This window comes from Thamnophis sirtalis, unplaced genomic scaffold (assembly GCF_051295495.1).
Source record: "Thamnophis sirtalis isolate CommonGarterSnake01/CBP01778 unplaced genomic scaffold, rThaSir2_p1.2 scaffold_7, whole genome shotgun sequence".
Classification (NCBI taxonomy): Eukaryota; Metazoa; Chordata; class Lepidosauria; order Squamata; family Natricidae; genus Thamnophis; species Thamnophis sirtalis.
Genome location: NW_028261387.1, coordinates 48,933,628 through 48,946,682, shown reverse-complemented (window position 1 = coordinate 48,946,682; position 13,055 = coordinate 48,933,628). Strand labels below are relative to the sequence as shown.

At 37.1% G+C, this 13,055-nt stretch overlaps 1 protein-coding gene across 4 annotated transcripts in view; it reads right to left on the bottom strand.

Moving 5' to 3' along the window:
- Positions 1–13,055, bottom strand: part of SCUBE3 (signal peptide, CUB domain and EGF like domain containing 3) — a 114,566-nt gene that overhangs the window by 46,385 nt on the left and 55,126 nt on the right. For 2 of the 4 annotated variants that reach the window (XM_014052583.2, XM_014052585.2), the window contains exons 5-6: positions 6,666–6,791; positions 5,308–5,424 (exon numbers count right to left, since the gene is read on the bottom strand). In XM_014052583.2, the coding sequence (XP_013908058.1) occupies positions 5,308–5,424; positions 6,666–6,791 (243 nt within the window). The remainder of the gene's footprint in view (positions 1–5,307; positions 5,425–6,665; positions 6,792–13,055) is intronic. The other 2 variants (XM_014052584.2, XM_014052586.2) reach the window with 1 other exon arrangement.

The window sequence follows — 13,055 nt, the reverse complement described above, 5'->3', positions numbered from 1 at the left end:
GACCGACTCTGCCTAAAAGGAGAAAGTTACTCATTATTTACATTTTTAAAAGCAGCGTTAAAAAGTTGGGTGGAGGAATGAAAAATACCAGCCACAACCTAATGAAACTGCCATTCAAGGAAGCTGATTGCACTTCCTGCCTTGGTGAGATCTGAAGGGGACCTGCATTAGACAACCTGTTCAGGGCAACCCTTCAAATACACCACATTCAATTTCAAAGTGCTTGGCCAAGGGAGTGAGTTTGCATTTAGAAACTTTATTCCTTGTGAAATGATGAAATATGTCAGTGGAAATGAAGGCTCAGAAGGGAGAATCATAGCTATTAAATGAAAAAGGGCAGTTATAAATATCCAAAGAGGTATCTTAACCCCTTGCCTACCTATAAATCTATCCCTGTGCTTCCCTCCTGGGAGAATGGGACTGGAGGTTTATTAATAACCCGAAGAAGCACGAAACATGAAGAAGTTCAATTGTCAAATACTTTTCAAACAAAGTGAAGTATAACCTGGCAAACAATTATTACTTCTTAGGAACAAAAACTGTAGTAATCAGTCATCAAACCACCTTTATAAAGGGCACACCCCAGTTTTGATTTTGCCAATTACTGTATTTTTCAGAGTATAAGATGCACCTTTTTCCTTCAAAAAAAGAGGCTGAAAATCTGGGTGCATCTTATACACTGAATACAGCATTTTTTGCCTCCTGAAACCCCGCCCCTTCACCAAAATGGCCATGCATAGCCTCTAGGAAGCCTTCAGAGTGCTCCTGGGGGCTGGGGAGGGCAGAAATGAGCAAAAAATGGGCTGATTTTTGCTTAATTGTGCCCCCCTCCAGCCCCCAGGAGCACTCTACAAGCCTCCTAGAGGCTATTCATGCCCCCCCCCTTTTTTTTGAGAAAAAACGGGCCCGTTTTCATGAAAAATGGGATGTTTTGAGGAGGTTTGCAAAGTGCAAAAACTTTTTTTTAATTTGCCTCTTCAAAATCTTGGTGCATCTTATACTCCGGTGCATCTTATACTCCAAAAAATATGGCATTCCAACAAAGAAAAAAAAACCCCAGAATGGGTATTCTCTGAAGAATAAGCAACTCAAAATGAGCTACAATTGCACATTTGTTGCATTGTGATATCTTTACCTGGAAAGCAAACACAATAAGCAGTATAATGAAACGGGCACTCATTTGTTCTTGAAAACAGAACAAATGAAAGGAATTGTCTGCTACCATTAGTATGAACTCAGTTACGGCATTCAAAGTGGATGGTTTATGTAAAATAAGAACCACCAATGAACATACATATTTTGTGGGTAGAAACATGCAAAACAAAAAAATAAAAATAAAAATACATGGCCAAAACAAAGGAATGGCTCAAACACAATATAAGCACTGAAGAAAAGTTACACATAATATTAGAATTTCATTTAAGAAAATAGAAAAGTTAAGCATTACTCCATAAGAAAAAACTAAAAATGAATCTTGGTCCATATTCAAGATCTTTCAGGCAGCATTCTAAATTTAGATTTGGTTGAGTCAAATTACTTGGATTTATTTCCAAATATATTTGTTTAGAATCCAGGGGACAATTCTTCTTGACGAAAACTGTCCATATGCAACCAAAATAATAGAACTAAATGAATGGTTTGAAATATAAGCCAGCTGTATTCCAACTACTACTTCTACAGAGAAGCCCTTATATTATCCTAATCTTCAGGGTAAGATTAGTGTAATTAAGTATGATTACATCAATTGTTAAGTAAAGGTGGTTTTGCATATCATCAAGGGATAGAATATACATAGGCTGGCTTGACTTAGGTTTAGATTTCAGCAAGAGATTGCTCCAGAAACTCTGCAGTTTTCCAGAGGCTCACACCATGCAGCAGATTCAGTTTAAGGGAACTGTTCAAATCAATTAAGACAGAACAAAAAGAGAAACATTTACAGTATTTTTTGTTTTGATCACTTTTTATGTGGGACTTTTAAGAAGTCATCTCTTAAGATTCACAAGTATCAGAAGCTGGTAAAAGATTCATGTTTGCTCTCCAGTATTATTCCAAAAGACATACAAAAGTACCCAATCATATTGTTTTACTGTAACAATTATTCTCAGATTGAACCTTTATAGTGTCATTTTTTTTGTTAGAATAGGCTGCGTTATTCTAGTAATAACTTTCCAACTCTTTCCAAGAGATCAGAGGATCTTATAGTCAAGCCAGTATCTTGAGCATAGTAACCTTGAACATGATCAGACTTCATTCAATACATGATTCCCTTGAGGTAAGTATTCATAATAGAATACATTTGTGAGAAATCAGAAAATGCAATAAATTAAGTTATTAGGTGAAATAGAAATTAAAATACAAATGTAATAATTTAAAGCTGTGTTTATTGATTAGTCATATGAATAGGAACTATACTGTATTTTTTTAAAAAATGTTTTAGAAATCAGGCACCTGGAATGAAAGAAAAGATGCAGGATTTTCTTCCCTTGCTCAATCAAGTTTGACCTGATTGAACCTGTAGAATTTTACATCTAGACTTCTGTTAACTAGATCTATGAGGATAGCCATTAGTGGCAATTTCCCACTGAGGGAATTTCTTAGGTCAGGATCGAGCTATCCATAAAGAAAGGGCGAGTAACAGTGTACTCCCACTCATATTAAACCCTCTCTGTTCTGTTTTATCTAGCTCTGAGAAATAAGAAGCAATCTATTTTAAAAACAGTTTGCTATATGAACTATAAACTCTGAAAGTGCACAATACTCAGCTAACTCTTGTTACCAATTAAAACAAAATGTTCATATTATAATTTGTATTATAACTCCTAAACCCACTGAGCACAATCCCATCTGCTAATATTCCCAACAGGGGACCCGGTGGTGGAGATCTATATTCTGTTTGTGAAATTTGAAGCATAGCTAAGTAGGAATGCTTCTTCCCAGGTAAGAGGCCAATTCTATAAAACCATTCAGAAGATTTTGTTCAAAATATTCCAGGGATGCCCTTTCTGTTTAGCTAAATACAGCAGTGCAAGATCCATCATGACATTTTCTATTTATATCTTTTTTTAAAAAAAAAAACCATAAAGTTACCTTACTATTCTAGTTTTCCTGGGAAAAGGTTTCAATAAACTGAATTGATCTTTAATCCCATATTGAGATATTGCAAGGACACAATAAGAGGTATGTAGTGTGCATATACTGTTACTATACATATATACCTGCATGAAATCTTTATCTCAGTTTGATGTCTCCTTTTTCGAAGATGAATTAAAAATGCTTTATATAAGTTACAGTTTGCACCTTTAATTTTCTTCATGAGTAACAGGAGAAAAGAAACGGCTTCCAGTAAGAAAATCCCATAGAGAAAAGTGTTAAATTCCCCTCCCTTGAACATGGCAGCTATAAAACAGATTTAAAAGTTGTCCTTCTGCTCTTAAAAACAGTGGAAGCTCTCATCATTCTTCTGGTATGATTTTTAGAAACAGAGCATGACTAAATTGGTCCTCTGAGCACAACTTCAAATAATTGGAACAGCGAAAGTCAGTACTGTACTAAAAAGCCTCCTGCAATGTCAATCTGACATTTCAACAGGATACATGATAGACACTGGAAAAAGAGAATCCATCTAAAGAACTCTCCATATAGAGATTATTATTAGTCATTCCACCATTGGGATTCCTCATATCTGCTATGTGATAGGTCTGTGCAATTTAGCATGGATTTTATGTTTTATTAAGAACTGGACATGTTAAATCAATATACTAAAACTCAACAAATATCACACAAATGTTTTCTTTGCAGCCCAGCTCAGAAAAGCAGAAATAAAGAATAAGAAAGCATGCACATGCAATTCTGAATAAGCATTTGATGTATTTATCATTAAAATATATACATATGATAAAAATGACACTGTATACAAATAGTCCTCAACTTACAACTATAATTGGGACTGGAATTTCTGTCATTAAGTTGTTGCAGTCTTAAGCCAAATCATCATGTCACTGGACCTAACTTTATGACTAGTTTTATGACATCTTTAAGTCCATGTTATGCAGTTGTAAGTGCAAATCCTGTTAACCAATGGTGTTCTTCTGCCATGAATCACATTCATGTGACCACAGGATGCTGCAACCAGTCATAAATGCAATCCAACTGCTCAATGTTCAAATTATGATCATGTCACCAAAGGAACAGGACAAAGCCTTAAGTTCAAATCTAGGGTCGTAAATTTCTTTTTTGGAGGTTGTTAATTAAACTGTCATTAAGTCACAAGTTGAAGACAATCTGTATTATCTTTTTTCCTTTCAACCATTCAGAATGAAATAGCAGTTCCCAATAATTCTTTTGATTCAGCACTTTTCTGAATTCTATGATGCAATTCTTACATATTTTACAGTGCATATAAAATAAATATTTTACAATAATTTATTTATATAGAAATAGGATAACTGGATTTATCAAAGGGGATATGTAAAACTCACACAGACCAAATCCTTGAATTTGTCTATTTCATTTCATAAAGATACTGTATGCACATTTAAATAGTGGTCAGTTAAGAAGAAAAGTACCTCCCAGACTGCCCAGAGAATGCCTGTCTTTCTATGTGGAACAAGAAGCACAGTACTCTTGCCTCCATTTTGTTTGGCTTGTGAACAGGTGAGATTTTTTTTTAAAGAAACTATCCTATACCATCCCTGTACAATTTATAGTAGAAATTTAGAAATAAAAAAATTATACACCTTGGTCTATCATTTTCATCAGAATTTTCTCTCTGAATGTATGCATGGGAGGGGGAGAGAAAGTGGATGCCAATAAAAGTAGGCAATATAAAATTGGCAACATTTTCTGGATCAAGAGAAGGATTGAGCTCAGTTCTATTTCTCCTCACTTTGCCATATTCACCCAACAGTAGGAACTCTTGAACTCTCAGAGGGCAAAGCCATTACTAGCAAAAGATGGAGGACAAGATGGCGGAAGTAACTGATGTCTATCATGTTATTGTGCTGTTAAGGCCAACAATTTATGGTGGATCAAAGACCATGAATTATCAATTTATGCTGTCTGGACCAATGATGCTTTACTATCTGGCATCACAGATACTATTTTAATAGGTAGATATTTTTCCCTCTTATCTTCTATCTGCACAATAGCTTTGAGGATCAGAGGCAATGAATTATGATGACTATGTATTTGATTAATCTGAATGAAATGTTGTCAGTAATATTACACTAAAGTTGTTTAATCTAAGATACTGTAAATTATGATTTCACACACTTGCTTTGAAGCAAAGCTTGTGTAGCTCTCCCTTACCTATGCATGTTTTCCCATCAGAGTGTAGCACAAACCTCACATGGCAACCACATTTTGGACCTTGATCTGTATCATCACAGGTGTGCTGACAACCTCCATTACCATAGTTGCAAGTCACTGAGAAGTATAAGAGAAGAAGAAAGAAATAATTCCAAAGATTATTATCATACTTGCCGAACCAAAAGGCTATGTTTGCACAATACTGTAATGCAGAGCTAACTAAATCACCTTTACTGAATGAATCCAGCTGCTTGGATTCATACATCACACTAGGCTAAAATGTTGTAGTCTGGTTTGCATTCAACGTGTTACGCAAACAAAGCCCAAACAGGTTCAAGCTGCCAAATTTCTTGAAATAATTAAGAATTACTGGATTAATATAAAACTTCAGGCACTTCAAAATCACTCATAAAATCATCCAGAAGTATAACATGATTAACCTTAGATCAATACCAAGAGGAGAAAAAATAATATGGGATGAAAATGAAATGAGGGGATGCTGGGATTTTGAAAATCTTTATGGGTATGATAGTGATATGTCATAGATGATAATGCAAACAGATGTTATAGATCTGTGATAGTGAACCTATGGCACGCGTGCTACAGGTGGCACATGGAGCCATATCTGAGAGTATGTAAGGCGTTCCCTATGTCGGCTCCAGTACACATGCACGTGTTGGCCAGCTGATTTTTGGCCTTCCGGAGGGCAGGAGGAGGCCATTTTCACCCTCCTCAGGCTTCAGGAAAGCCTCCAGGCATTACATTATGGGTGTGGGCACACACACATATGCTATTGTGTGCGCGCGCGCCCTTTTGGCACCCGAGCAGAAAAACCAGTTAGCCATCACTGCTATAGATATTAGTTTTGGTAGAAAAAATTCATAAATGCTTTCTATTCAAAAATGGTCAAGCTATGATGCTTCTGTATCATTTCTTGTATTTTTTATGAAAGCTTTTTAAAGAAGTACACTGTATTTAACTTTTTATTTCCTGCCACAATCCTTCCAGTTTAGTGGAATTTAAAATAGCAAGTGCATTTGCACAAAAGTTCAAATATGTCAATTAATTTATTTTAGCAGCATCCATATATAATCTCATCACAAGGTAAGTCTTGCAAACTTGAGGGTTTTTTAATGAGAAAACTCTCCCTCTTTCATCTGAACATTGATTACATATTCAGAGGATATGACTGGTTGTATGGGTGCAACTACACAAAGTAATGTTAACAGTTAAAATTCGATGACGTCGTCCTCTGTGAAAAAATACACTTCCAGTAAAAATCCACTATTTCTATATTAGTGTTTCTAAAACAACCAACTGCTATTTCTTTGACAAAGGTTTCCCAAGTAAACACTTACATTTGCAATCTCGTTGATTCTTAGTGAGCTCAAAACCAGGTCGACATTCACAGGCAATGCCTCCTTTCGGGGTCTCACGGCATATGTGTGCACAACCATGATTCTTGTTCATGCAGTTCATTCCTTCTAAAAGAGAAAAGAAGCAACATAAAAGCTACCAGACAACACAAGAAATAGCAATAAGAATATATAATGATGACAGTTCATTCTTGCTTAGCTAACCTCTTTATCTATCAACCGAAAGCAAATTTTAATAAACTCAATAGGATTTATCCTTAAGGAACTGCACACAACTGTACCCATTTTGTCAAGATGACTGTAATTACCTTCAAAACACAGTCACTTTTTGAACTAGAACTGTTAAGATTCATTGGTTTCAGAAACAACTAAGGCTTTAATTCATTACAGATATATGAATTAACATATACTGAATACAACACATTATCTTGATTTAAATATAAAAATGACCTGTGGTCAATCATATCCCCTGGAAATCTTGCCTTAAAGGAAAATTTCTGGAAATAGAAAAGAAAAATGAAAATTACCTCTTTACAGTTTACCAAGAGATTTGGTGTACTATAGTCACATTATGCTATAATTTGAAGATATTAATTGACCTATGAAATTAAAATTATGAGATATCATGTGTGTTGTAGAGCTGATTAACCAGCACCAATATCTTACTATGCCCAACCCTTAGTATGTAGTTTTCTCATCATGTATCCACCCTCAGAGCAATGAATTTTCTGTCACACCATCCCTATTATGTCCCTTAGCCTATGCCTTCTCCTTATTATACTAGCAATCCAGAAACTCTCGGTCAAAAACTCTGATTTGTCAATCAGTGATGCTACAGGTTCCAGTGTTGTTTCTTCAGCAGAGTCAAAAAGATTCTTAGGCTTTCTCAATAATGGGAATTGGCCAAAGCAGCATTAGCTACAAACATTGCTGTCTGACCTATCTCAGCTGCGAACAAAACAGGCTGCTGCTGACTCACATCCTTAGATTGTTTATGCTTCATTTGGACTTGAAGGACACCAAGTTCTGGGCTTTAGCCTCCATCACTTCATATTGGCCACCCACTGTAAGCAGCAATCAGAGCCAACAGGCCCTCTACATCATGGCCTGAGTATGCTGAAGAATACTAGCATGACTAGGTCTGCCTACTTCATTGCACAAAGCAGATGTTAGGGTCTGAATGAGATAAAAATATTTGTGAGTAAATCAGACCTAACTCAGGAGTGAAACTAAAGTCAATCTGTGATGTAGAAAGACACTTATTTCAGAGACAGTCTTAGAACAATTTTGGTGGTATTTTATTATGGTTCATGTAGTTGTTTTTATTACATTCTCTTTACATATTTTTATTGCCCGTTAGCTTGATCATCCCATTTAGACAGAAAGACAAGATATCAAACACTCATAGTTGCCTAGTGAACATGGCTATATTCTATATCAGAGATGTCAAACTCAAGGCCTGGGGCCAGATCCGGCCCACGGAATATTTAGATCTGGCCCATGGGGCCACCCTGGAAACAGCAAAGGACCAGCCCATGTGCTTCTGTCAGAGAAAACAGGCTCCCAGGCTCCATTTTCAGCTGTCCCGGCCTCCTGCAACTCTCTGCCAGTGAAAGCAGAGCTCGGGAGAGTGTTGCAGAAGGCGGGGGCAACTGAAAATGGAGCTCAGGAACCTGTTTTTACTGGCAAAGCACTCGGGCCACCACAGGTCCCCAACAGAAGTGACATCAAGCTGGCCATGCCCACCCCAGCCCCCCAATGTCAAACACAACCCTGATGTGGCCCTCAATGAAATCAAATTTGACACCCCTGTTCTAGACCAGCTAGAATCACATTTGAGAAAATGATATATCCTAACCTAATAATGTCGAGAACATTTCAGTAAAGTGGGAAACACTTGAAAGATTCCAGTAATTAATCAAAGGGATAATCATTATCCCAAGACACATGAGAGTTTTAAAAAATGGAGACTATTTCATGTCAAGAGGCACTCAAACATATTATTTGAGCAGATCCAGTGTGATGGCTTCCCTGGTCATCAGCTTGGACAAGGAGAAAGAGCCAGCTTTAGAGGTATCAGAGGGGGACACAGAGGAGCTCCAAGAGGTTGTAGAGGGTTCTGAGCCAGGAGTGGAGAGGCCAGGCAGAATGAGAGGTTGCAGGAGGAGTGGCCAGATGAACAGCCGATTGAGCAAGGAAAAGGAGAGGCACAGCTGCAGCTGGAGAGCACAGAGGCCCAGGTGGGGGGGATAGGAGAAGGGTCCTCATTTTACTGACTTTGGAAGGATTGAAGGCTGAGTCAACCTTGAGCCAGGAAGACTCAAACTGCCAAAGTGCTGGCAGCTGGCTGAAGTAGCCTGCAGTACTGCATTGTAACCACTGAGCCATCATGGCTCATTATAAGTTGAGACACCCATGTGATTGAACCCAATTGTTGAGAACATTTTTTGTAGCAGTCATTAAGCAAATCTGCAGTCATTAACTGAATGCCATGGTTGTAAGTGCTCTCATTCTTTCAGAAACCAGCCAAAAATGCCAAAAACTGACAAAATAGTCACAAATCACAGCCATGTGACTGTAGGGCGCTGAAACTGGCCCTAAAGTCAGATGCCAACCACCTGAATTGCAATCACATGACTGGGGACACAACAGGCCATAAAACATTTGTTCTGGGCCACTTGCAATTTTGAATTGTTGTTAAGGAACCAGTCTTGAGGATTACCTATACTGTAGTTCTTTCTCTTGCTACTTTTTCCATGTATTACAAATAAAAATATCTGCAACATAAATTTTCTTAATTTCTTGATAAAATAACTTACTATGGGACAATAAAGGAAGGCAGGAAAAATAAACAAAAATATAGATGTATTATGCCCCAATTAAAAGAAACTGAACTGAACTACTTGAATGGGAAACAATGGGAGTCTGAATCAATTTATAGCTGAATCAGTAAAAAGAGAAAGGATGCGTTTAAGAAATGCTGTACTTATCATTCTTGCAACCTTAGAGTACTGTCTAAAGTCAAGAAAGAAAAACAAGATGAAGAGAAAACTGAAAAGTTATGTTGATAATAATTTAAAGAGGGAATAAAGTAAAGATGGAAATGAAAGTGAACAATAATTTAGAGCAAAATCTGATGAGCGTCAATTTGATGTTTTAACTAGCCATAAAAATTGGAAGACCATACAGGAAACATAGTCATTATTTTTTAAAAAATTAAGTACACACACACACCAGATATATTTAGTATATATACCAATAAATGATAGTTAAAGACATGTTGCTTGATCAGTGGTGGGTTTCCTTTTTTTTTTTACTACCGGTTCGCTTGTGTGCGTGCGGAGAAGCATCTGAGTGGGTGGGCGGAGCCCGCCGCCACTACTGGTTCGCCTGATCTGGGCCGAACCAGCAGAAACCCACTTCTGTGCTTGATGTTTGTGTTCAGGACAGTTAATAACTAACTGTGATGTGCCGGGCAGCTATTTATTAGAAGGAAAACTGGCAGACACATAATAAAGCAGAGAGGTGATTTGGTTTCACTGCTCTTATCACCATCGAATACGCTCAATAACATTGCCTGTCACTTCAAATTTATCATGGATCAATCAATTAAAACTACTTTGAAGTCTGAAATGCAGGTGCACAGATGGAGAACTGAAAAGAACAAAGTTACCACAATAAACAATTACACTGGAGAAAAACACATGGACTGAAGAACAGAAAGGATTTAAATTCAAAACATCATCTTCTACAGCCAAAGTAAATTTAATGGCAAGAACAAAGCCTCTTTTTTGTTTTCAGGAGGTTATTTAAAACTACAGAAAACAAACACTGGGGTTGGGGCAGGATAGAGAACAAAGATGACACAAGAAGAGGCAAGAAGAGGCAAGCTTTATAGATTGTTATTGTAAGTTTTTTTTCTCTCTAGTATCTTCTACTTCATAAACTGCCTCTATTTGGCATTATTTTGAAAGAGACCCACAAGATCTTTGATGCTTGGATGAAAAAGCTTGTCTGGTTTTGTTGCAACTTTTGTAAATGACATAATAATCTATAGCAAAAGGCTATCTGCCAGGAAATGTGTATTAAGCAGACGCTGCTTTCCCACAGCATTTGCAGCACAGCAATGGAGACTAAGCTATAATATATTAGGAAATTCAGGCGTCAAGAGTTTTTTGGGGGGTAGGGTAGCGTTTGAGCTTTCCAACATTTGAAGAGCTAAGAAGTCATTCTGGTTTGGTTGGGCTCTTGTGTCGTAGTCTTCTTGGTTCTTTATTCAAGAAACAGAAAGAAAAACAGAAGCCAGGAAAGATTCCAAGCAGAGATGTTGCTCTGGGAGGGCAGACCCATATTCTGAAGTTATTGCAGAACAAGGCCTACAACTCCTGACTGTACACCCATAGATAGAGGGACAATTAAGTGTTTATTATACTTACATATTGCACAATCAGGAATGGTTTATAATAAAAAGTAAGCTGTAAGTATTAAATTGTCCCAAATATTTAAAAATAAACCCATAAAAACATAGAAATAATAGAAGTAAAAATAACAAGCAACGACAAAAAACAAACATTAGTGCCAACTCTTATTGAATCGTAGCAATATTAATTCTGAAATATCCTATGGAAAAGTTTCATTTTAATAGCTTTTTGAAACAATATGAGGAAGATGCCAACTGAGCTAAAGGAGTGGGAAGGTTCCATAAAGTAGAACCTGCGGTTTGTGTGTGTGTGTGTGTGTGTGTGTGTGTGTGTGTTTGTGTGTGTGTGTGTGTTTGTAATATTAAGCATCTCCCACCAGAACAAATGCATAGGATGAGCTACCTCCATCTGAAAATACTCAAAAGTCAACACAGGTGTATATATTGTTAGATACAACAGTTCTCATTTGCCAAATCAAAGGCTGATATACTTGCTGCTAACTACAAAGATAGGCTCATGTAAAGTATATTGCAATAGTTTGTGTAATGGCTGAGGTACCAAAACATGGCAGGAAGTAAGACAGGACCAAGACCAGTACACTTGTCCCATCCAAATCTCAAAAAAGATCATTCACCATTGTTTCCATCCTATGTCCAGATGTGAATCCTGAAAGACAGGTATTCGGACAATCTGCTTCCTCTATGGTACTCTGTAACTGAAGCCCAACACTTGGTCAATAACATTCTCTTAAATGAAAAGGCTGGATGACAGTTGTCTTATATAGCTAGATCCAAGGAAGAAATGTTCAAAAGGAGCTGCACCACTGTCTCCTTTAAGGCATCAGGTATGGAAGCACTGATAGTTTCCTGGGTGCAGCTTCTTTCCCTTCCCAATCATTCCAAAGAATCCAGACATGCATATATTCAAGCCACAAGTGGCACAGAGAGCACCTGTTCACTTCATCCAAGTGCAAAGACCAGAATGAATCTCAGATGACAATTCATAACAAGGATCGATTCACCACTTCAGATACCACCCATAGAGTGTCAAGCCTTTTTTCCAAAATATAAAGCACTGTGCATATACATTTGGTTTATATATTCCCAGAATTATTTTATCTTCATGCTATCTTTCTTCCAATCAGTGAGGTACAGTTGAGCTTTCCCAAGAGAAGACTTTTTGTCCTAGGTCCACAAGATTGCATTTTCCTATTGAAGAGTCCTTGTCTAAGGCAAGGTAGAAAAATGACTTTGGTAGATATATATGAGTTCCATTACCAAGGTGATGAGAAGAAAAACATATCTTAAATCCATAAAGGGCACATAGGTTCATAAGCAGCTCAGTCATAGATCCCTAATTCATAAGAGTATAAGAAAAGAGAGGGGTACAGCACTATCAGATTCACAAAATTCTGTTATTATAGCCAATCTCAATAAAAACGGTACGGGAGGTTGACATGTCACTTTTTCTCAGGCTCAATTTCTGCATCTCTATTAGGCATATTATTAACCATACAATTTGTTAGCAGGTAAACATTTTCCTGCTTGAGCAGGGGGTTGAACTACAAGACTTCCAAGGTCCCTTCCAACTCTGTTATTCTGTTAAAAGCAATATATAAGCCCCATCTATTATTGTGATAGAGCACAAGAGGTGGCCATTCCAGCTGATTTATTTCTTCTTTATAAGAAATCACTGAATCATAATTCTAAAATGCTTAAATAAACTGGTAGCAATAATGCAGAACCAAGATAAAGGAAAAATACCTAACCAATTAACAACATTAGTAATCTGAATGTTATTGAATGCTTCAGAATTTAATGGGACTTTTTTTAAAACTAGACATTCATACTATGATAGTTGTAACATGCCCTCATCATTAAAATGGGGTATATCCTTCTCCACATCCCTCAGATTTCCTTTTAATCAGTCTTCTTCAGCTGGCTGTCTTTCA